Source organism: Amaranthus tricolor, chromosome 16 (genome assembly GCF_026212465.1).
Source record: "Amaranthus tricolor cultivar Red isolate AtriRed21 chromosome 16, ASM2621246v1, whole genome shotgun sequence".
NCBI lineage: Eukaryota > Viridiplantae > Streptophyta > Magnoliopsida > Caryophyllales > Amaranthaceae > Amaranthus > Amaranthus tricolor.
In genome coordinates, this window is record NC_080062.1 from 21,566,500 (window position 1) to 21,589,576 (window position 23,077).

The window sequence follows — 23,077 nt, forward strand, 5'->3', positions numbered from 1 at the left end:
TCGAAGATGAATGGATTGAATCTGGTGGTTATGGACGAATGGATTGCTTCTGGTGGTTATGTTAATCCTAAGAAAATGCAAGAAAATGTTAATATGTTGAATGTCCTCTTTCAGTTTTTTTATTAGTTTTTGTTTGATATGTTGAATGCTAATGTTAATATCTTCATCAAAAGTCTTTGATATGTTGATATGTTGTTGATATTGGTTGATATTGTAGACTAAATAGATTGTTGATATTGATTGAAAATAGAATATTTGGAATATATCTGAAATATTCTTTGAAATGACAAGTTACAACTTGTAAGTATTGGTGGTTCAATTGTAGATGTCGATGGATGCACCTTTTATAGTTTGCGATGAAAATGAAGTGGATGATCAGGATGGTAATGAAATCAAATAGGACGAAGCTATGAGCAAACAAAGGAGGAAGCTTGTGAAACCAAGATCCGACATATGGGATCACTTCACCAAATTTACAAACAAAAATATGGAAAAGAAATGTAAGTGCAACTATTGTGGTCGTGAATATAAGTGCAATCCTAGTGTAAATGGGACTAGTACTTATAGAGCACATTTAAGTAAGTGTCCTAGATTTTCACTCAATAACAAATCAAATGCTACTCAAACACAATTAAGTTTTCAATCAAGTGTTAATGAACAAGGGGAACAAGAAGCTCACATAAAGAGTTGGATGTTTAACTATGAGGCTTGTAGGAAAGGCTTAGCGTTCATGATAATTGTTGATGAACTTCCCTTTAGATTTGTTGAAGCCCAGGGGTTTAGGTACTTTTGCTCACAGATGCAAAATAAATTTGTGGTTCAATATAGAATGACTGTTGCTAGAGATTGTTACGAGATGTTTTTGGATGAAAGGTTGAAACTAAAATATTTTTTAAAAACTAATTGTAGGAGAGTATGTCTTACTACTAACACATGGACTTCAATTCAAACAATTAATTATATGTGTTTAATTGCTCATTTTATTGATAATGATTGGAAATTAAATAAAAGAATCTTAAACTTTTGTCCAATATCAAGTCATAAAGGTCAGGCCATTGGAAAGGCAATTGAGAAATGTTTGCTTGCTTGGGGTCTTGAAAATGTGATAACCATTACTGTTGACATTGCTAGTTCTAATGACACTGCAATTGCTTATTTAAAAACAAGAGTCAAAACGTGGGGAACTAGTGTGTTGAATGGAGAATATTTGCATGTAAGATGTATTGCTCATATCATGAACTTAGTGGTTAATGATGGTCTTAAATTAGTTACTGATGCTGTTTGTCGAGTTCGAGGTGCTGTTAAATTTATTTTATCTTCTCCATCTAGAATTGAAAAGTTTTATAAGAGTGTTTCAGATGAGAAGATTCCATCAAAAAACATGTTGTCTCTTGATGTGGTCACACGGTGGAACTCAACTTATTTGATGTTAAGCATTGCTTTGGAGTTTATATTGGCATTTGAGAGGTATGATGGGAAAGATCCAAATTTTTATGAGCATCTTGTAGATCCCCATGGTTATGGGAATGGTTTAGGAAAGCCTACTACTGATGATTGGGACCAAGTGAAGAACTTAGTTCAATTATTAGAAGTGTTTTATAATTTAACTTTGCGTGTGTCTGGTTCACAATATGTTACTTGTAATGGTTGTTTTGATGATATAACTGATGTTGATTGTTTGCTAAAAGAATGGTGTGAAAGTCCTGATTATGAGTTTAAGGAAATGGCAAAGAGAATGAAAGAGAAGTGTGATAAGTATTGGGGGATCCTAAAAAACTAAATGTTATGCTATATGTTGCTGCTGTACTTGATCCTAGATATAAATGCACTAGTGGAAAAAAACGTATTTGCTGCTTATTATTTGCTGCGGTTATTGTATATACGCAGCAATAAATAGGAAAAAGAATAAGAAAAAAAAAAAGCCAAACAATTGCTGCGGTTTTTGGACATAACCGCAGCAAATAATCAATTGCAAGCTTAATTGCTGCGGTTAAGCTTGTGACCGCAGCAAATAACCGTTACTCAATTACCTTAATGCTGCGGTTATTGTGGGGCCCGCAGCAAATACGTTTAAAGCAGTTGAAAATTGTGTCAGCAGCATTAATTGCTGCGGTTTATCTCTTTGACCGCAGCAAATATCATATTAAAATGGCGCCGTGCTCTTTATATTTTCATAAAATAAAACCCTTAAGCTTCTGTTTCATTACCGCAGCATTAATTGCTGATTTCTTGCTTGAATTCTGCTGATTTCTTGAGGGTAGATCCGCATCTTCTTCTTCCTCTCGCTAAAACTCAGAAGCAACAACTGCATCCGTATGTCCTTCCCTTCTTCTTGTGCCATTTTTTTTTGAGTTCCGATTTACATGTTTGATGATGTCTTGCCTTCTCCTCTGCCTTAGTTCTTGAAGAACCCAGCAACAAACAACGAATCTACCCTCAAGAAACTCAAATCAAGTGCAGCAGCCATGTCCGCCTTCTTCACCTCGATTCTCTGAACAACACAATAACAATATTCCTTCTTGCCTTCGATTTTCGAAGAAATAAGGGGTAGTTGGGTTCCCTTTGATTGCTGGGGCGTGAATTTGAAGCAAACAATCAACTTCTTGTTCTTCCTTTGAAATAGACGCCCAATTCTTCCTGCAAATTATGGTAATTGTTTTATCTATTCAATTCTTTTGTAAAGCGTAAATTTCAACCTAATTTTACTGAAATTTTGGGTTTTAGTGATTGATATTAGTTAGTGATTGGTAATTGTTGAAATTGATTATTAAGGAGAATGATGAGATAAGAGGAGGAGTAGTTCCAAGTCATTATCGAATTCTTCCATCAAAGGTGAGATGAAATCGTGAATTAAGATTTTCTTCGTAGATAAATAATTTCGATTGTTGAATTGTATTGTTGCTGGACGTATTCAATTTATGGCTGCGCATTACAGGATTTGAACCAGAGAATGCCAAGCCGAATGTGCAAACTGATTCAGTTCCAAACGAGATTGACTAAGGTTACTGTCATGTCCAGTGAAGATACTACTAGATCCACGAAGGTTTCGATTGACTTTAAGCTAAATAAATTCTGTTGTTTGGTGTTGTAGTGTTTTGCTGTTGGTGTTTGTTTTTGGGCATAGCTCCTACTATTTTGATTGCAGCTACATATTTCTGTTGTTGTGCCCTTTATTAGGTTGAGTAGTTGGTTTTAGAGTAGGTGGTAAGTGTTGGTTTTGTTTAGGTTTGAGAGAATTGTTAGTAGTTTTAGCTTTAAATCTTAGTGTTCCGTTGCAAATATATTGATTGGAGTCTAGCTAAGGTTTGGGTTGTCTGTTGCTCTGCCAAAAAATGTTATTTGATTACAAATTGACTATTCTTATTTGATTACAAATTGACTATCCCAAATAATTTTTGTTCAAAGTGGAGTGAATATTTTGTTGTTTTGGCTTTGTTTTCCACCAAGAATAAACTACGATCATTCAGTTGATATTGTAATGGAAATTGTTCTCATTATTTCCTATGGGAGTCTTGCATATTGCCACATTTGGAATACATGTCAACAAGAGTGCTCACAATATACACATCTTCTTGGAGTTTATGCTTGATTATTTGAGCATGGATTTGCATCCCAAGTCCCACATACACATCTACTTTTATATGACTATAAATTATACTTTAAAATTGCTGTGAGATAATGAAGTTGCTGTGAGCATTTATCATTTATCATTATTTGGCTTTGTGTTGGCATTTATCATTTCTGGTCTCGGCATTTTAGGACTGCAAAAGATAATGAAGTTGCTGTGAGCCCTTGGTTTAATATTCTTTTATGATGATCACACTGTTTGAATTTGACACTGAAAAAGATGATTCATATAATTAATGTAGGATGAAGAAGAAAAGAGGTTTAGGGAAGAGTTTGAAAGGAAGGGCAAAACATTGCTTCCTAAGTTAGAATCTCAAGTATCTGATTCTAATGTAATCACTCCTGGAACTGAATTTATGCATCAGCTGTCTAAGGCTTTAATACTTTATATTCATCAAAAGCTTAAGAATGATCCTCTTTGGTCCCAACTTCAGGTTAATATTGATTATTCTATCTGATGCTACTGTTCCTGGAGAAGGAGAACACAAAATTGTCTGAATACTAGACATTGTCTATATGCCCTGGTATAGTATAAATATTTTATGGACTAACAAAATAATTGTTATTTGTTTAAATGATCAACATTTTTTTTTTTTTAAATTTTCCTTAACTTGATTAACTTGAACAAGCATTAAATCATTCAGGATGCAGACCTTATTATGCTAGCATTAGCCACACATGAACTGCATTTTTCCATATTAAGAGAGGTATGATCTTTCTTTTTTATGATGTGATTCTGGCAATGCTGATTAAAGACTTATTAGTAAAGATTATCATCAGTTTTCTTCATGTTTTGTCATAGGACGTGCTTCAAGTGCCAGAAGAGGTGTCTACTTCTGAATCAACACTTGTTTCAAACATTCAGAATGCTGCAGAGAATATCTCGATCAAATCTCTAGAAGATAAGCATTTGCACAACTTTAAGAACATCATGTTTCCAACTTAAATGTGTTGGCATAGTGGTTCAGATGTTGGTGTTGATCCTTTGGTGATGCTGCGTCAGTCAAGGGTGGATTCATCAAGTGAGGTCTCCTCCTTGTTCAGCTACTCAGAAGAGAGCTCACTGAGCTCCAATTGGTTCTGTGTATAGATTTTAATTACTATATAACTTTAATGTATATTATATATATATGTACGTACATATTATTAATATTGGATTATTATTACAAAGAGATTTTTGGTGATTATTTGTGATTATCATTTGATTTATTATTGGATTAATCATTGTTATTACAATGTACATTATTATTGGATTATTATGAGTATAAAACGAAAAAAGAAAAAAAAATAGAGTTATTTGCTGCGGTCATGGGCAAAACCGCAGCAAATAATGCACACTTATTTGCTGCGGTTTTGCCCATGACCGCAGCAAATAACCCTCCTTATTTGCTGCGGTTTTGCCAATGACCGCAGCAAATAATGCCCTTATTTGCTGCGGTTTTGAACCGCAGCATTTAAAAAAGGACATTTGCTGCTATCACAATTGCTGGGGGCTAAAACCGCAGCAAATAATGGCTAAATAACCGCAGCAAAAAACGTTTTTTCCACTAGTGATGGGAAACTGTGGAATTTGGGATAAGACAAATATACACAAAAGATAATGATGCTTCTATTGTTTGTATGTGGGTAAAGAATGCCCTTTATGATTTATATGATGAATACAAAGGCTTTCATTTCACATCCGCAACAACGAACCAAAGTGATGGTGCTTCAAGCAAAGATGTAGAACCTAGTCTTCCAAAAAAGGGACTTATGATTCTAAGTTTAAAAAACTCAAAGAGTCTCGTGAGGATGGGAAATTGACTAAAACAGAGGTGGACAAGTATTTAGATGAGGTTACAGAAGAAGATGCAGATGGCTTTGATATTTTGACATGGTGGAAAAACAATAGTTCAAGGTTTCCAATTCTTTCTCTTGTAACTCGTGATGTGCTAGCCATTCCTGTATCCACAGTTGCATCGGAAAGTGCCTTTAGCACTGGAGGTCGAGTTCTAGATTCATTTCGAAGTTCATTAAGTCCAAAGATGACAGAAGCTCTTATTTCTTGTCAAGATTGGCTTCGTGCTTCTACTCCAAAAGTTGAGGAGTGCTTGGAGGATATAGCACAACTAGAGAACGGTATGTGATCTTTCATATCATGATTAGTATTATGTTTATTTTATAAAATCATATTTTTTGATGTTAGTTTTTATTGTATAGAGTTATCGAAGATCAATTTGGCTTCTTTTGTTATTAACTTTCCTTGATGCAATGATGCTTATTCAAGGATGAAGTCGCTATTGCTGAGTGGTGACTAGTGATTACTATGAATTTACTTTATGTTCTATATTATAAAATTAGTGATGTACTTAACTATTGAAAATTTGTAATGTCTCGGATTTGGTGATGTATTTTGTTTACAGATTATTGTTTATTTTAGATTCTCAATTAAAAAAATTCAAAAAAAAAAACCGTAGACCAGACCAGACCAGACCGTTCTAGAACGGTCTGGTCTGGTACGGTCTGGTGTCTTGACTGGTCTGGTCTCGTCTGATCTGAAAAATTTCCAGACCGAAATTTCTGGTCTGGTCTGATTTTTTTGTCAAACTAGACCAGACTGGACCGTATGCAGCCCTAATGACACTTGTGGATTAGTTGAGTTCAAGGCCAAGAAGATCATGCAATCACGCTCTTATCTATTTTTGTTTCTCTAGGTCACCAATGCTAAGATTTTGAGGTGATACATCAAAGCTAGCTTCATTCATTTCTATTAGACGTGATCAAACACCGGGCCGGGTCGGGTGGAAAAAAATAGCCTATTGATGCGGGTCGGGCCAAAGTGCGGGCCTAAAAGTTCTTGCCTAAACTCGTAATATGCGGGCTTGCGGGCTTTCTTGCGAGCCTATGTTATATATTATTTATACATAATTAAAAATACAAATTACAAATAATTGAAATAAACAAATACAATTGTTACATATTATACATAATTTAAAACACAAATTACAAATAATTCAAATAAAAAAATACAAAATAATCAAATTATGTGACTAATTAGTGATTTGACAATCGTCTTCTTCACGATCTACCTCTTCTTCCTCCTCTTCAACATTGAAAATGGTAGACCGATCTTGATGCAATATGGAAAACAAGTGTTAGCATATGAAATAATCAAAATATGTAACTAATTGGACCAACTTAGCTCCTTTCGGGCCGAGCCGGGCCAGCCCACTGGCCAAACACCAATCCCAAACCCGTCCCAAAAAAATTTGGGCCACTTATTTTCTGCCCAAACCCGCCCATCGGGCCATATTTTGGTACCCAAACCCTCACTTTTTCAGGCCGGGCCGCCCATGATCAGGTCTAATTTCTATGCTTATTTCAATTCACATATCTTGTTGTTTGTATAACCCCTTAATGATACATTAGTTGAGTGAATTCCTCTTGCCCTAGCTTTATCTAATTGATTGTTTTACTCCAATATTGTAATTGTCGTCTTAATTGAGGACCCAAATCCACTGAAAACCTAAAAACAACCTCTTTCTCTCTAGTATTTTCTTGTTTTGAACTAACTTTCCTCCCTGTGGAATGAATCTCATCTTGCCACTGTACTCTTGTATCTTGGTGCGGTTGGAAAAAAATGATCAATTTAAAAGTAACCACACCAAAGTGTTAGCCCTATTACACCTTACGCGAGAGAACCAATCAAATGCAAATGATATTTTTTATATTCATGGGAAAAATATCCATTCATGTTTCATTTGCCACAAATCTTCCGGTCTGTCATTTTATAGTGAAAGGGTATGCCATTATTTTGTGCCCACGGAAGAACACATCCCAAAATGCTCCTATTTGAAACATTCCTTTGACATTTATTTTTCATTTTTTAACAACCTTACCTACCCCTTTATGTGGCTTCATTAATAACTATTATTGAATCTTCCTGATTTCCACTAGTAATCCCCTCATTATTTTATTAATTACAATAAAAGTATTGACATTAATCGTTTTTCTTACTATATTCATCCAAGTATTGTGTCGTTTCTAGCATTTTATGGACCTTTGGCAAATTAGAAAAATGGGTCCTCTACTACTCTCTATAGAGGATTGATTCTGAACCTTTTAATGTGTTTGGAAAAATAATAGAGATGGACTCTATATATTATAATTTTTTTATAAATATAGACAAGTCATATACTTTTTAATTAATAAAAGAACTAACCATTGTAATTTTTTAAGCGTCTACTTAATTAATTAGAATTTTTAAATATTATGACACTTTTTAACTCTGCACCCTAGGCAAATATCTACCTTATCTAGGGTTGCCTAGGGTTGTCCAAGCATCCCTAACTCCTCCACTTGATCCTCACAGTCATCAGCCGAAACAATAGCTTCATCTACCAACCGTAACTCAGAAACCCTAGAATCGTATCCTTCATAAAGGCCCCTTGGGATCCTCGTTGAATGATCAAGACAAATCATATCATTAGCCATACTAAACGTCAATGAAAGGGACACTTCACGAAGTAAAATGAGGAGCCCTCTCAAGGGAAACAAAAAATAATATTTATTAGACAAGAAAACCTAAATAGCTCCATGAGACCGTCTCACGGTGAGATGACCTCAAAACAAGATGCCCATAAGTTCAATGATCTATTATTGGGCTATTTAATCCAAATATGAAGCATGTCTCACGGAGAGACCGTCTCATAAAAAAAAATTGTGTTTAAATTCACTACATCCAGAGATACATATAACACCGTAGAAGAGAAGTATCATGGCTTCAAATTGACAGACAAATTTTCCAGAACCTAAAGCTGTAACTATCAAAACAAAACATAATTACAAGTATATTAATCCAGTACATTATAAGCCAAGTTGAATGGCCTCAACTGGTGTAAGGTACATACTAAACATTTTCTTCTTAACCATAGTACTGTAACTTTCTGTGCCTGCTATCAACTTTCTCTCCCTGCTATCATCTACAACACCAAAATCCTTACAGCATTCTATTCTTGTCTATACTGTTCAACATGCCTAACTAACCCAAAAATGTGTTAACTTACAAAATTCACATATTCTCAACCATTGGTCAATACATTTCATTTTAGTTGTCAAGCAATGCTAATCCAGCTCTAAACCCTTCTCTTTAGCTGCTTCAACAACAGATTTCCTCTTGCTGGCGTTGGTTGAACAGTTAAGAAAGGACTTCCATAAGTTGATGGAAAATGGATGGGCTGACAAGGCTCTCTGATGGAAGCTCTCTCGGATTTCCTGCACATTTGTTAGTTTAACCAACAAATCTGCAGCTTCTAACCACACATACTCTGGCGGGATTGGAAAGGCTTGATCGATGGTATTAACTAGTAACGAACTTGCCCAGTATAACACACTGGCAAATTTGGAACTGCCAACATAAGAAGAATCTCCGCAGATCAACTTGCAAACAGAAATCACAAGGTGATAGTTGCCTGGTGAAACTTCAAGCATAGCTTCGACAAAATCCACCATATCTTTAAGCTGCTCAAATTTTGGGGGCAACAAAGATGAACCAAACCAAATTTCAAGAACCAAATTAACCAGAAAAGAATCAGGTGTAATTGGTCTCAGTATGTTGCGAACAAGCTGCCTTGTTCTAGGTTTTTTGATATCTTGAATAAATTTTCTGGTCAATGGTTCCACATCAAGAATAGCCCATGCATGAAGGATATAACCTTTTAGAATGTCTATAATTCCACGAACAGAAACATCCTTCATCAGATGAGATCCATTGTTAAACAAAAATGATGCATGCTCCATTATGCAATGTCTTAATACTTCAGTATCAGCTACCTTCAGAGCTTTGTCAATTGCTGAGTGAGCTTCTAGTACATCATTGTGGAACAATTTATACAAAGACAAATTAAGAAGACCAAAAACAAGATCCACATTGCTACAATGGGATATATGATTACTTAAATTCAATCCTGAAAGAGAATCTGCCAATAGTCTTTTAGTGTCTCCATCCACTGAATGATTATGGAAAAATAGAGACAACCCAGACACCTGAAACCAATGATCCATTATTTTTTTTGCTTTATCAGGTCTGCCTTTCTTCAAAGCCTGTTCAGCATATTGATTCCATATGCATTGACTTCCAGACACATTTTTAGGCCACTTGTTCACTGTTTCCTCAAACTTCTCCAAACTTGTACTCTCACCAATAAAATCATGAGCTCTCGCTGAAAGTATAATGAGGTCTAAACAAGATGAATATAAGTTCTGGTACTTCTTTAGTACAATCTTGCAACTTTCCACACCATCTACTGCTGCTGAAAGCTTAATGTGGTTCACTGCGAACAGATGGACTGAATTGAGGGTGCTACTCTCAAGAGATATGTTGTCTGTAAGCAATCCAACAGAATCAATAGCCTTTTCCATCAGCTTGGATACAAGCTGTTTTTCATCAACTTGTAAGTCAACAGATGGCCACTCTATCGAAGAAATGTCTTTCTCAAATTCAAGCTGCTGCACCAGTGAATCAGGTAGTTTCCTGTAGATCACTAAGTACACACAACAAACCCAGAAGACACATTTATCAGATATCGTTAAGCATTGAAGAATATCAGAAAGCAAAAGAGAATGGGACTCATCAGAATCTCCATCAGCGTAAACAAGTCTGCGTATTCTCTGAAATGCCTTTGCGGAATTCCCAGACACACAAAAACAGTACAGCATCTGCAAAGACAGGTCTAAGATAGAAGTACTTCGATGTATCCATTGTCCATCATTAGCAAATCCATAGTTGCAAAGCCTAGAGAGAGCTCTTTCGTATGCAGCTAAGTGCTCATCAAGTTGACAACGACTGTTGATGTACAAAAGCCACAACTCATAAGATACCTCAGAGTGCTTGACCTGCAGCTCCCACATAAGAAATTAAACAACATCAAGACATAGAGATAGCTCCCAACACGTTGAAGAATCATCGCTCACCACATCACAAAAATGTTAAAACCGGGTGACGAACAAGTGAGAGAAACTGCAATTCACAGGATTATAGAAAAACACACAGAAACAATGCATCCACAGAACTTTTTATGTCTACTCTCTCCGTCCCATAACATTTGCTACATTTACTAAAAAGAGGTGTACCAACCAATTTGCTTTACTTCCTAATATGGATATGATTAGGGGCCCACATTATCTCCCCTTGTCTCATCTACAAACACATTCTATTTTTCTCTCATCCATTTGTTTTTGTTCCTTCTATTCTTTACTCTCAACTAAATTTCAAAAATGCGACAAAAGTTAAACGTTGGAAAGTAAGAAGAGTATCATATATCAGAAGTTTAAGGGAATTTCTAAGGACTATCTAACAGTTATTAGCAAACACGTTCTCATATATAGATTAACTGAAAGAATAAACAATTATGAAGGTGATATGTTTCAGGGTGTGTAAGGTGTGACTGTTCTACAAGTGACACAAAAGCAAGGAGACCTGAGATTTCTTCTTGGTTTAACACTAAAGGAAAGGACTGAAGAAACCCTACTCTCAAGGAAAAGAAAAGATAAACCCCTTCCCTCTCAAGGAAATGAAAAGAGAAACCTCCCACCATCCTCAACCTCCAATCTCTTGATACACAAAAACTCAAAAGTACTTCAGAAACTGGAATATCACTCATTTTGATTTATTTTCTCCTAAGGGTGTGTAAGGTGTGACTGTTCTACAAGTGACACAAAAGCAAGGAGACCTGAGATTTCTTCTTGGTTTAACACTAAAGGAAAGGACTGAAGAAACCCTACTCTCAAGGAAAAGAAAAGATAAACCCCTTCCCTCTCAAGGAAATGAAAAGAGAAACCTCCCACCATCCTCAACCTCCAATCTCTTGATACACAAAAACTCAAAAGTACTTCAGAAACTGGAATATCACTCATTTTGATTTATTTTCTCCTAAGTGTGATAATATTATTCAACTTGTATCAACTCAATAATCGCTTTTACCTCCCCCCCCCCCCCCGCCCCCTCTCTTTTCCTTTATGTTACCAAGTGTAAAATACACAGTGACTTCAATGACGCCACAGTGCCCACAGACTTTGTGAACAAAGATACTTTACTACACAAAGCGAACAATTATAAGTCAAAAGTAGTGCATTTCAACCTGACTTATAAGACCCAACTTACAGCATGAGAGAAAAGGTCCTCTTGAACTGAATTCTCCTTGTTGAGATCCCCAGCTGAGTACTTAGTAGAATAAAACAGGATCAGATATATGATCCACATAGGAAATGATGAAGGATCAGCTTCAAGAGCTCGAGAAAGCACAACAAGTGCCTGCATAAACAAACAATACAGAAATCCTATTCAAAAAAAAACAATGGAGCATTTATCTCTCAACTGCATCGTAACAGCCACAGAATATACCTTTTTCATACCCTCAATTTTGATCGCCTCCTGACATAATATAACAAGCGCCAATTCAAGTGATAGATCATTACCAGCCAAACCATTACGCAGAACATTCTAATCAGCATTGAAGTAGATTAGTGACGAATACAAACAATCATCATTTGATCATTAAAAGATAGTGCAGTAATATAAACATAAATTTCAGGAGCCACAATTATGAGCCAACAATACTTGAGAAGTATTAAAACAATGTGTACTTAGGAAACATGTATTCAAGTCACAATCAAACTTACACTGGAATACCAAAAAAAGTAAAGAAACATAACAATCTAAACAAGCCTAAAAATCTAAGGGGCCATTTGGTATTATTTTCGTATTGTCTATATTGTTGTAATTTACTCAAAAGTGAAACAAAACTTATTCGGTCAAACTGCTTTAAAAAACCAATTTAGCCCACTTTTCAAGGAGCAAAAGTGGAATACGAGAAACCCGGATAAGTGGTTTTATGCTTCATGCCTTGATTTTGAGAAAAGCTTTCTTGTGTCTTCTCTCCTTCCTTGAGGTCAACTTTTTAAATCTTAATTTCATGTGAGGAAGGGATCAAAAGATAGAAATGAAGCAAAATTATTTGTCCTGTAGATTCTAACCACACGTTACATCAATGAGGATGGCGTATTGATGATGTAATTTTCATATAGTGGGTTAAGGGTAAAGAGAGAAATAATATATAAAGGTTTGTGAGATATATACTGAGACTTTACCAAAAGGTGGAGTAGTGAGACTGACAGAAAAGGGGATATGTCAAATAAGGAAAGATTCCAATAAGAACAAACAATACGAAATGGAAAAAAAAATGGAAACAGGGACAAACAGAAAGAGCCTAGGAAATATAGGAAATATTAATTAAAAAAAACCAATTGAACAAATTTTTGATCACTTTAAGAATATACCCCTAAATACAGAAACCTTGGGATTATTCTAGTATAATCCATTGTTAGGATAATCAAGAGAAAAATGTTTGTATTGGATATGTTCTAACTATCTTTTTGGAAAGAGAAAAATAGTTTTTTTATCACATTATTGCTTAAGAATATTGTTTTTGACGTCCATCTTTTTTTCCCATATTATATACACGAGTTTTCCCAAAGACTGCCGAGAAAAGTGTTTCATGATGACTGGTGTAACTGAATCAATATCAGATGACTGGAATATGTGTTTCTCCAATTTTCATGACATTCCATATACAATGCCACATCTTATCTAACCATTTCTCAAAAAACAATCACATTTTGACAATAAGCAAGATGACCCACATACAAAAAAGATTTGAGGAAAGGAATATAAACAAAAAAGCCATTTCTTTAGAAAATCAAATCTAAGCTATGCCTGAGTTAGATATTTGGCTGTAAAATCTACCACATAGACACATAATATTGAAAGAAAAAAAGCAAAGCCACATAAATTTGACAGTGAGAAATCAAAGAAATTGACAGATAAAAGTGAACAAACCCCAGTGGTGTTTCTACTCTGATAATAATACAATGAATGCCCACTGCCACTGTAAGACTCAACATAACCGCCATTGCCATCCAAACAAGGTTCATCTGATGGGATGTGCTTTAAGAGTGAGCTTGAAACAGCCAAAGAACGACTGGGAACACTTTTCCCAAATGACCCGAAATAACAAGCACTAAGAGAACCAAATGAATGTGACTCGTCCTTCAAACTATCCAAGCAAACTAGATATCTTGGGGGTGTTAAGGCAGAAGAAATTCCTGTCTGGCCTTTCAAATTCCGATGATCTGATGGCAAGCCAGACTGACAATCTGAAAAAAGAGAAATTTTCAAACACCTCAAAATGAACCTGAAACATGCATAATTTATTGCCTTGAAGAAAAAAAGAAAACATACCATCACTTTCAGAATAGTCCTTTGTGTGCTGCCAAGGGCATTCATCATTGTTGCATCTTCCTCGAAGTTCATACATACACAAAGGCCACAAAGGATCAATCACAGATTTGCAGGTATACGAGTCAATCCTAACATAATCTGCACAGAGTACAAGATGTTCAGTAGAGGTCGTCATCTTGGAACATAATTTATCCTGATTGTGTCTAGAAAGAATGTTGTCATTAATCTGCATTCTGTCCAACATAAATGGACCAATAGCCTTCATTACGCTCTTAAATACAGCAGATGATGAAATACTTGATGTTGATGCAATATCAGAAAAAAGTCCACATTCTCCAGGGTAAAAACTTGGGGTAGAAGAATCATTTAAGAAATGCTCTTCCACTTGCCGGTTTTGACTGTTGAATGGAGGGTTAGATATGCTGACATCTGCTTCATTGAGAAGGTTAGATATGCTGACTTCTACCATATTGAGGCCGTCTGAGTAACAAACAGAAGACTATGTTTCAGAACAGCTACGACAAAAGGTTCCATGAAATCATAGCAGCAAATATTACACATTTTTCGAATTTATGGTGATATTAATGTCTCTTAGCTGCTTGTACAAAAGTGGGCACAAAAACCATGCCTGCACACACCTAAAACCCAACAACTCATGACAGAAAAATGCACAGGGACTTCAAAGACTCAACAATTTCAAAGGCTCAAACAATGGCATGGCATCATAAAAGACTGGGGTGATTAAGATTGGGCCGGATGAACATAGAACACTCAAATTTGACGCGGAATTATTTTATCACAAGTATATACAATGATATCTATCATACTCTTTAAATCAAAAACTATCAATCGAACATCAGAAAACAAACAGAAAAACATCGTCAAAAAAGTAGAGACCTTCCCCAAAGTTTCCTGTTGGCTACGAACCTACCAATAAATGTCTTCTAAATACCATTTTTCCCTTTCCAACCAAACTACAAAAGCACAAGAATATAATTCAATCGAGGAACTTGAAACTTTTTCAAAAGGATCAAAGAGATGGATGATAACACCACTAAACCTTGACTAAGAGTAAAGTTTTAAGGCCGCTGGATTCAGAGTACAATGACAAAGTCTAAAGCTCTGCCAACAGCTTTTGAACAGAAAATAGGATGAGGAAAACAGATGGCTTCTCGCAGCAACATTTGAAAGAGTCATGGTATAGATTTCTTATTCCAAATTCCAGCATAACCAGTTCCTAAAGCAATTAAAGATTCCAAAATCATGCTTAAGTATAAGTTGGAAGCAAAAACTATAAAAGGTCAATTTGAAACAACCTCTTTGTATTGACAAGGATAAGGCTTAGTACATCCGACCCACCACCAACTCCACCTAGGTGGGAGCCTAGGTAGAAGCCGATTAATGGCACATTAATAATGAAATACTGTGCTTATTAGAAGAAGCAAACCAATAATAACTTCTATTCTTGTAAGAAAAAAGATGAACCATTTATGACTATAGCAACACAGAAATAGGAAGCAGAAACAAAATTTTAGACAAAATAGAGGTATCCAAATCTAACACTAGCTAATAGTGATTGTCAATAACAATAAATTTGTAAATACAAGGAGCAATGAGCAGAAGTCCACAGCTTTATACCTTTACATTCGGTGGCAGAGACATTAGGATCAGAAAGCGAAACACTGGGCACTACCAACTGATTCTTTGCGTTAGTGACACCTTCATCAAGAGCCCTCTCCACAGATGACTCATTGTTATGACCAATTCCGTTGCATTTTAAAGAACTCCCACTTAGCCGTGAAATCAATTTAGATCTAAGATACTCTTCAAGAGAGAATAAATCCTGGGAAACATCTTTAGAAAAATTTGTAGCTGAGTCAACATCCATATCCTTCTCACTTTCTTTAGTAGTTTTCTTAGATCTTGGACATGACACATTGGCATTCAAAGATTTATGGTCCAGGGGAAAGATCACATAATCATCATCTGGAGAAAAAACTGGATCAACAGATGGTGAACGTATGCCATTAGCAGCAAAATTACTTTCACGAACAAGCTCTGATGTGCTAGCATCAGGTTCACTGCAAGCTTCAGATCCAAAGTTGTGCCCATCCTCATGCGCAGATGATCTGTGTGCATCATCATCTGCACTTGGAACATTTGAATCAGAACCTAATTGGTTACCAGCTTGGAACTCTCCCCATTGATGGTTTGATGGAATTAAATCCAAATAAAATTCAGGAAATTTGTTTGTGAAATTCCATTTCTCTTCGGTTTCATGATGCTTCCTAGAAGAGTACAAGAAATTGGAATCCTCCATCAGAACAGAACGAAGCTGAACTGCAGATAGTTCCCTTTTTCGATAAAGATAAGTGCATCGAGCATTAGCCTCAAGGAGTGCTCTCTGAGCTCTTCGATAAGCAATCAGAGCATTTCTTTCTTCAACTTCACATTTCTGCCTGTGCTCTTGTGCTTCTTCAAGCTCCTTATTTAGTAATTCCTCAAGTTCGAAATGAGATTGCAGATCCAGCTCACTACCTGTCATGGTTGTGGACCCTCCCAAGGGGAGTAAGAGACTAGTGTTGTCTGGAGAAACCTTTTAAAAAGATCATTAATAATCAGAGAAGAAGCGTGCTAGACGAGAAGGAACAAAAAGAATTGAAGATATATTGGTTTACTAATTCATACATCAGGACTGCCAAGCTTGCTATTTGATACTTGTAGACAGTGAGCCTGCAAGCCACTATCAGATGAAAACTTGGCGCTCTTGAGAACAGGTGTAGCATCATAATGCATCTTGCTCATATTGCTTTCATGTATATCTTGGTTAGGAGCAGATCTTGATGGGTGAATCTCGCTAATGACACCTGGATGCTTTGACATCTCAAATACAACATTTAAACCATATGATGAGTAGGAGTGTAATAGTCAAAAGTATTCCGGCAACAAAATTCAAAAGGAATTAATATAACCCATATATATGTTACGAATTATAAAAGCATTATTAAAGCCATTATACTAACAGTATTAGCAATAAGTTACAATAAAAATTATTTAGAAATAAAGTTAAGAACAAAGCATCTAACTCGTAAACATACACTTACAACATTTAAAGATACCAAGGGTCAATCGGAACAACCTCTTTTTTATCACGAACAATGGTAAGGTTGCGTACATCCGACCCCCAAACCCACCGCAGGTGGGAGCCACTTAATGTTAATGGCATTTCGGCAATGGAATGTTGTTGTACTCACACGCACATACAATAGGAGGCTAGATGCCTTCTTGGTCAGATTATTAAACACTATCAACTTACTGATCTTTCTAGAGGATCTGTAGGAGTAGTGTTCATCAACAATGCAGCATTTTTTGGCAAAGAAATCCAATCTGACAAGCTGCAACTGACAGCCACACCAGAAGCTGCAAAGGAGTAATTGCTTAGTCAAGATTCACACAAGATGGACAACCACAGAACAATATGATCAACATTTAAATGCACAAATAACGGAAAGTGGTAGGGGAGGGCCTAACCATTTTTTTTCAAGCGTTTCCTATCAGGCTCCTTAGGTAGAGTCTGTACATCGACAGGTACTGACTTACATTTGCTTGAAAAGACTTTTCGTAGGCCCATCAAATTGGGATCCCTACAAGGCTCAGCGACATTTTCCATGTTATGTTGCACCTGTTTAAGCTTTAGTTCGTTTTCACGAGCAGCAATCTTCTGGCGTAGGTCCTCCAGTTTGCTAGTGCTCATACTCAAGTTTTTGCTGCATCCAGCATCTGTGTTTTCTAAAGTTCTTACAGCGGCACTGGAATTCTTAAACCGAGATCTCTGATCGACTAATGCAGATGCACCACTTCTAACACTGTGTTCAAGGGTTTTAGTTGCAGATAAATTAAAAGTGCGACTTGAAGACACCTTTCGGGGGATAACCTTTCTTTCATTTTTTGTAGCCTGACTAACAGTCTGCATTTTGACATGTGGCAAAACAGGTGGCCTTCTGTTGGTGTTTAGAGCAAGTGGAGGTCTACCAAACACCAAGGGATTTTCTCTACTTCTTTCTTCATCATCGCTACCACTATCGTCGTCATCTGAGAACTTAATTACAAGATTATCATTTGTACCAGAAGCACGCCATCCAGAATTACTTGACTTCAATGGAACTTGGTTCTTACTAAAGCCTTTACAATAAGGTGTTTGGGACTGTACATGTGCAGATCCACCAGAAATTGTTCGAGACCTCAATTTTCCTGGGAAGAATTCATTTTTGTAAGATGTGCCAGATATCAAAAGATATTACAGAAACATGATTACCACAAATATCAACTGTAGAAGCTTAATAAACTATTATGAAATTATTACAGAAACATGATAACAAATATCCTTAAAGAAAATTAAATTGCTTCATTTTCTTTTTTGAAATTGCATCATACCTCCCAAAAAACTCACGTCTTTGAGGAAATTGATGCACTTAAACGAGAAGAAGTATTAAAAACATCATTCTATTCCAGCCCCAGAAAAGCAACAATATATTTGCTCATTCAACTTTCATCATTAAGCGATTCACAAGCCATATGAAAAATTAATTAAGTATATATATATGTGTGTGTGTGTGTCTTTGTGCGCGCGCCTGTATAAACTAATTTAATAAATGTAAAACAACAATATGCTTACAAATTCCTGATAATGCAAGATTTCACAGCTCATGACTTTAAAACAATGGTCGGACAGACACAGCATTTTCGCAATGCCAGGAGACTCCTGAACTGACATTGAGGTGATAGTCTACCCAATGTACCATATTCATAATGATGTAACACATACCCAAGAAGAAATATGATTCTAAATTTATAAGAAAGGAAAACAAAAAGCAGCACTTTTATAAATTGCATTCTGGCATATGATAAAGCACCAAATAAAAGAGGTACTAAACATGTGTAAAATCCTTTAAATATGTCCATACTCCATAAACCAAATTCAAACACATTAAGTCGAATCATGCTCTCGACAAGCAATCGAGATTAAGAGAGCAAAGCTCAAAATACATGCCTAAAACAACACTAGCTCTGTATCTCTAATAGAAAATTAGACAACTCTTGAAAATGCAAATTAAGTCAATTTTACACTCCCTACAGAAACCAAAGATAAATGATGATTTTATGGCGCTTTAGAAATAACGCTTAGCTGTTAGCACTGGCATTTGACCAACTTTACCATAAAATGATCTTCGTATAAGAAATAATCAAGTTTATAAGGAGGAAACTTGCCACATCACCACCAAAAAGTTGTTTCCAACAATAGTGACAGTTAATTCCTCTAATGAAATGAAAAAAAAAAAAGGAATGCAGCTGACATCACCGTTGCCCCTAAGTTTCATAAACCATGTATACCAAGTCTCTTGCATGTGAAAAGGAATGTGAACACAATAAAAATAAAAGCAATTCAACAACTAACATCAGCAACAATTAATATTATCCAAAAGTATTGCAACAAACATGATCATAAGTTATGCCTTCAACACTCAAAAGCACAGAAAAGAATCGCAAGCCTCACATAAGAATTTAGGAAACAAAAGCACACAAATTCACTTAGGTAAAGGAAGAAATTGGATGAAAAATTTCAAAACAGGTTTTGCAATGTTGTCATTTCAAAACAAGATATTCTCCTATTGACCGCATTTTCCAACTCTATCAGGGAAAAATGATGTAAAAATCAAAAGACACAAAGTTTTTCAAGTCAACAATTTATAAAAAGTTGGATCTGCGAGTTAATGCATTAAATAACGGTGAAGAAGGAATAAACATGGTGTTGGATTGGACCATTGGACAAAGACAAACCAAGATGTAGTACTTTGGTTAATTGATCTGCTGACAGACAGTCCTGACATAAAGTCTGAGTTTCTTGTGAATACGGAAACAAACATAAGACATTGTAAAAAGAAATGGAAGCATGTAAGGGACAAGAGAATACGACAAAGAGAAAAGGATTAAACCCGTCTTAAAGTAGAGTTTCCATTTCTTTTAATGGCATTCGGTAATTAGTATTACCATAGTGATGCAAAAGTAAATGGTTTAGTTAAAGATCATCAACAGTACTTCAACTTTGAATTCGAGCAGGCAACAATTACCTTTCCATTCATTATATATTTCCTTTATCCGCAATAAGTATGTTGTAATTATCTTTATATGCCCCGACAAGGATTGATATCCATTGTAGAAAATTTCGAAACATTTTGACATAATAAAAATTCTTAGATTAATCATTAAACAATACTTCAGCGTTTCCATAATAATGCAAATTGGCTTTATTTAACTTCTACATATCCAATTCCTGAATTCAATGCAATAGCACATGACTAGACACTAAAGCCCAAAATAATTTGTTTCACACCCAAGCAACAATAGCACGCTAGCTTGTGAAGTACTCCCTTTGTCCCTCTCAATTTGCACCTCTTTCCAATTTAGTTTGTCCTACTCATTTTGCACCCTTTTCCTTTTTGGCAATAACCCCACTTTCTATCTTTAAATCTCATCCACAAACTTATTTTCTCTCTTCATCTTAACCATTCATTTCTATCATCCACTTGTTTTTTTTCTTGTTTTCCAACTTAATCTCACTTTCCACTAAATTTCAACCAAAATAAAAAGGGTGCATTCTCATAGGGATGGAGGGAGTAACAACAAACCTGCAGGGTCCAAACTCAAATTCTCAATCATGCTAGATTAGCAACGTGTATATCACAATGAAGTGCAAAGTTGTACCTAATACGGCAACCCCTAAGACGACCTAAATCATTTCCATTACCCAACACAAAATCCCCACTTAGATATACCATTGTGAAGCCAACAGATGAGACCATCTCAAGCACACACGAAATATCAAGCTACAACACTTTTTCGCTCAAGTGTGGAAGCTTCAGAACCAAACAAGTTTCATAAGATACACAAATTTTGTTTTTAAAGCTATACTCCATCCACTAGCTAAAACATGTCAAGTAGACGCCAATTTTCTATGAAAACATCTTACATAATATTAGACTTAGACAATAACCCCTTCACATATGAATCTCCTCGCACTTTAAAATTCTTGTCAGATTAGGATAGGAAATTTGGCAGCAGAATAGGCAAAGCCTACCTGTGTTGACACCCTGCAGAGATGTTTTTAAGGGTAATGGTGCAATTGGAACAGAACTGGATGTAAGTGGTGCAGCTGGGCCACTCGGATGTCCCTGAAAGATCAAAGTTTACCGATCAATTTTAAAAAAATCAGTATTGCATGTAATGCAAGAGACAATAATAGAACAAAATCTCATACAACACAATTGGCGCTAAACTAGACTAGCCAAAACATGCAGTGATCTGGTTGGGGACAAATAAACATGGGAATAGTTCTCATTGAATTCAGCCTATAATATTTACAAAAATCACCACTGTCAACATCAAATTGTTTAGTGTAACGACGGCTTCAATAAACGTTCTATAAATCAAGAGTATATTAATAAACTATTATGAAATTATTCACCTGGTTTACCTTCACCTTATACAAAGTTATTAACCTCAATAGAAAGTATTAAATTCACAAAGTTTACTGAAAATTCAAACTTAGGTTAATAGTAGCCAAATTTGGATTGATAAATCCGATTCAAAGAACACCTCAACAAAAACAATGTAATCCTTAGCTCCAAACAAGTGAGATCGGCCACACAAACCAATATTTATAATTTTATGATCATCCACAAATTTTCTCTCCTCCCATTCATTTTTGTCAACTACCATGTGGTCTTGCAAAAACAAGTGGAAAATACATTTTCACTCCCGTCATCTTTGGTTTCCCTCTTCTTGACAATTAAAGATCCCAAGTCCATACTTGTGCGTCCATTTGCTGTATAAGGATATGCTTTCAATTTTACATATATTTAATTATAAGATGCCTTTCTTACGTAGCATAGTGAGAGATATAATATCCTCTATGGTGATCAGGGAGATATTAAAGCCAACCAAGACCTACAATGTCCATGGATGACTCAATTTTAGCATGTTATTAAAACAACTATATAGTTTTGGCATATTTACAGGTGATGATATCATAACGATACCCATCCGATAACACTTGAAAGAAACCTAATCAATTTCTCTAAAAATCTAAACCCTAAGCAACAAAGCATTTATTACTAAACGCGAAAAAATCATTACAGCATATTCAACTTTTAAGCAACAAAAGCCTATGCTACATAACGCCGAGAAATCATCAGACAGCACTTTATTACCACGCAAACCTAACCTAGTAATTGATCCTTAATTGCAAAGATCGCAACTTCACAAACAAATCATTTTAATATATCCCATTACAACCAAAATCCAAAAAACTATAAAATTATGGCTCCAATAGGAAATAGATATATGACATAAATTGAAAAGTGCAGAAAATAGTAGGAAATGATAAAGCTCAAAGTGAAATCGTCGAAAAAAAGTGAGGAACAAAAAGTAAATATCCGAGGAGAGAGTATACATCGTCGTCCGATGAAGACAGCTCTCCATCTTCTCTGACCTTTGGAAGCTTGGGATTGTGACTCTCAGGAGCAGCTGCAGTAGACGCCATGGATTTGGTGCGAGTTCGTCTTTGGCTTGCGTAGATTGTTGTTTGACTCGGGGTTTTCTCTGTCTTCCTCCCTAAAATCATGTGAATGTAAACGATTTTTTGCAAGTCGAATCCAAATCCATCAATGACTATGTTTCGACTAGGTTTCACCAAAATTCAACTTGATTTGGATTGCTCATGAACGATTTGGTTTTGGTTCCGGTTGCAAGCGGTCGGATGAGTTCACCCACAAGCTTCAACAATTTATTTACTACCTCCAATTTAACTTATTAATTTATTTTTTAGGCACTATTTACTTATCATTCTTAATTTATATTTGTGCGGGATTTTGTTCAATTCGTTTTAATAAAACGATTATTAATATGAACTTTTTATAATCCATACTATGTTGAGTATTAGATATATCAAAGGTAAAAATATTGCATCGATAAGTGTGAAAAAAATAAATGAAATTAATGAGTTATATATGAGGGAGTACTATTTTTTTAAAATTATAAATATATAAACAATTAGAAATATTGAAATAATCCATGAAATATTTTTGTTGTGTATTATTTAAATTATTGTATGCTAAT

General features: G+C 35.5%; 1 protein-coding gene across 4 annotated transcripts; it reads right to left on the bottom strand.

Annotated features, from left to right (window-relative positions):
• Window positions 1-8,448: 8,448 nt before the first annotated feature.
• Window positions 8,449-22,735, bottom strand: LOC130803319 (uncharacterized). 4 transcript variants are annotated; one of them, XM_057667519.1, is made up of 11 exons: window positions 22,452-22,735; window positions 21,039-21,132; window positions 17,435-18,154; window positions 17,220-17,323; window positions 16,592-16,777; window positions 15,542-16,499; window positions 13,904-14,383; window positions 13,502-13,818; window positions 12,008-12,106; window positions 11,768-11,917; window positions 8,449-10,500 (listed from the first exon to the last, which is right to left on the bottom strand). In XM_057667519.1, exons 1-11 carry the CDS (start codon window positions 22,581-22,583, stop codon window positions 8,731-8,733), a joined length of 5,010 nt encoding a protein of 1,669 aa, XP_057523502.1. In that variant the 5' UTR covers window positions 22,584-22,735; the 3' UTR covers window positions 8,449-8,730. The 4 variants fall into 4 exon arrangements, with proteins under 4 accessions (XP_057523502.1, XP_057523501.1, XP_057523500.1 ...); XM_057667518.1 differs by having other exon boundaries at window positions 16,592-16,786; XM_057667517.1 differs by having other exon boundaries at window positions 22,413-22,735.
• Between the last annotated feature and the right edge of the window lie 342 nt (window positions 22,736-23,077).

Excerpts from the sequence above, each read along its gene's own strand:
- LOC130803319 (XM_057667516.1), bottom strand. The coding sequence starts at position 22,583 with ATGATTTTAGGGAGGAAGACAGAGAAAACCCCGAGTCAAACAACAATC. Across the intron at positions 17,324-17,434 it reads GAAACGCTTGAAAAAAAATG|CTTCTGGTGTGGCTGTCAGT; the intron begins GTTAGGCCCTCC and ends ACTCCTTTGCAG. Across the intron at positions 10,501-11,767 it reads AGGACCTTTTCTCTCATGCT|GTCAAGCACTCTGAGGTATC; the intron begins GTAAGTTGGGTC and ends TGGGAGCTGCAG.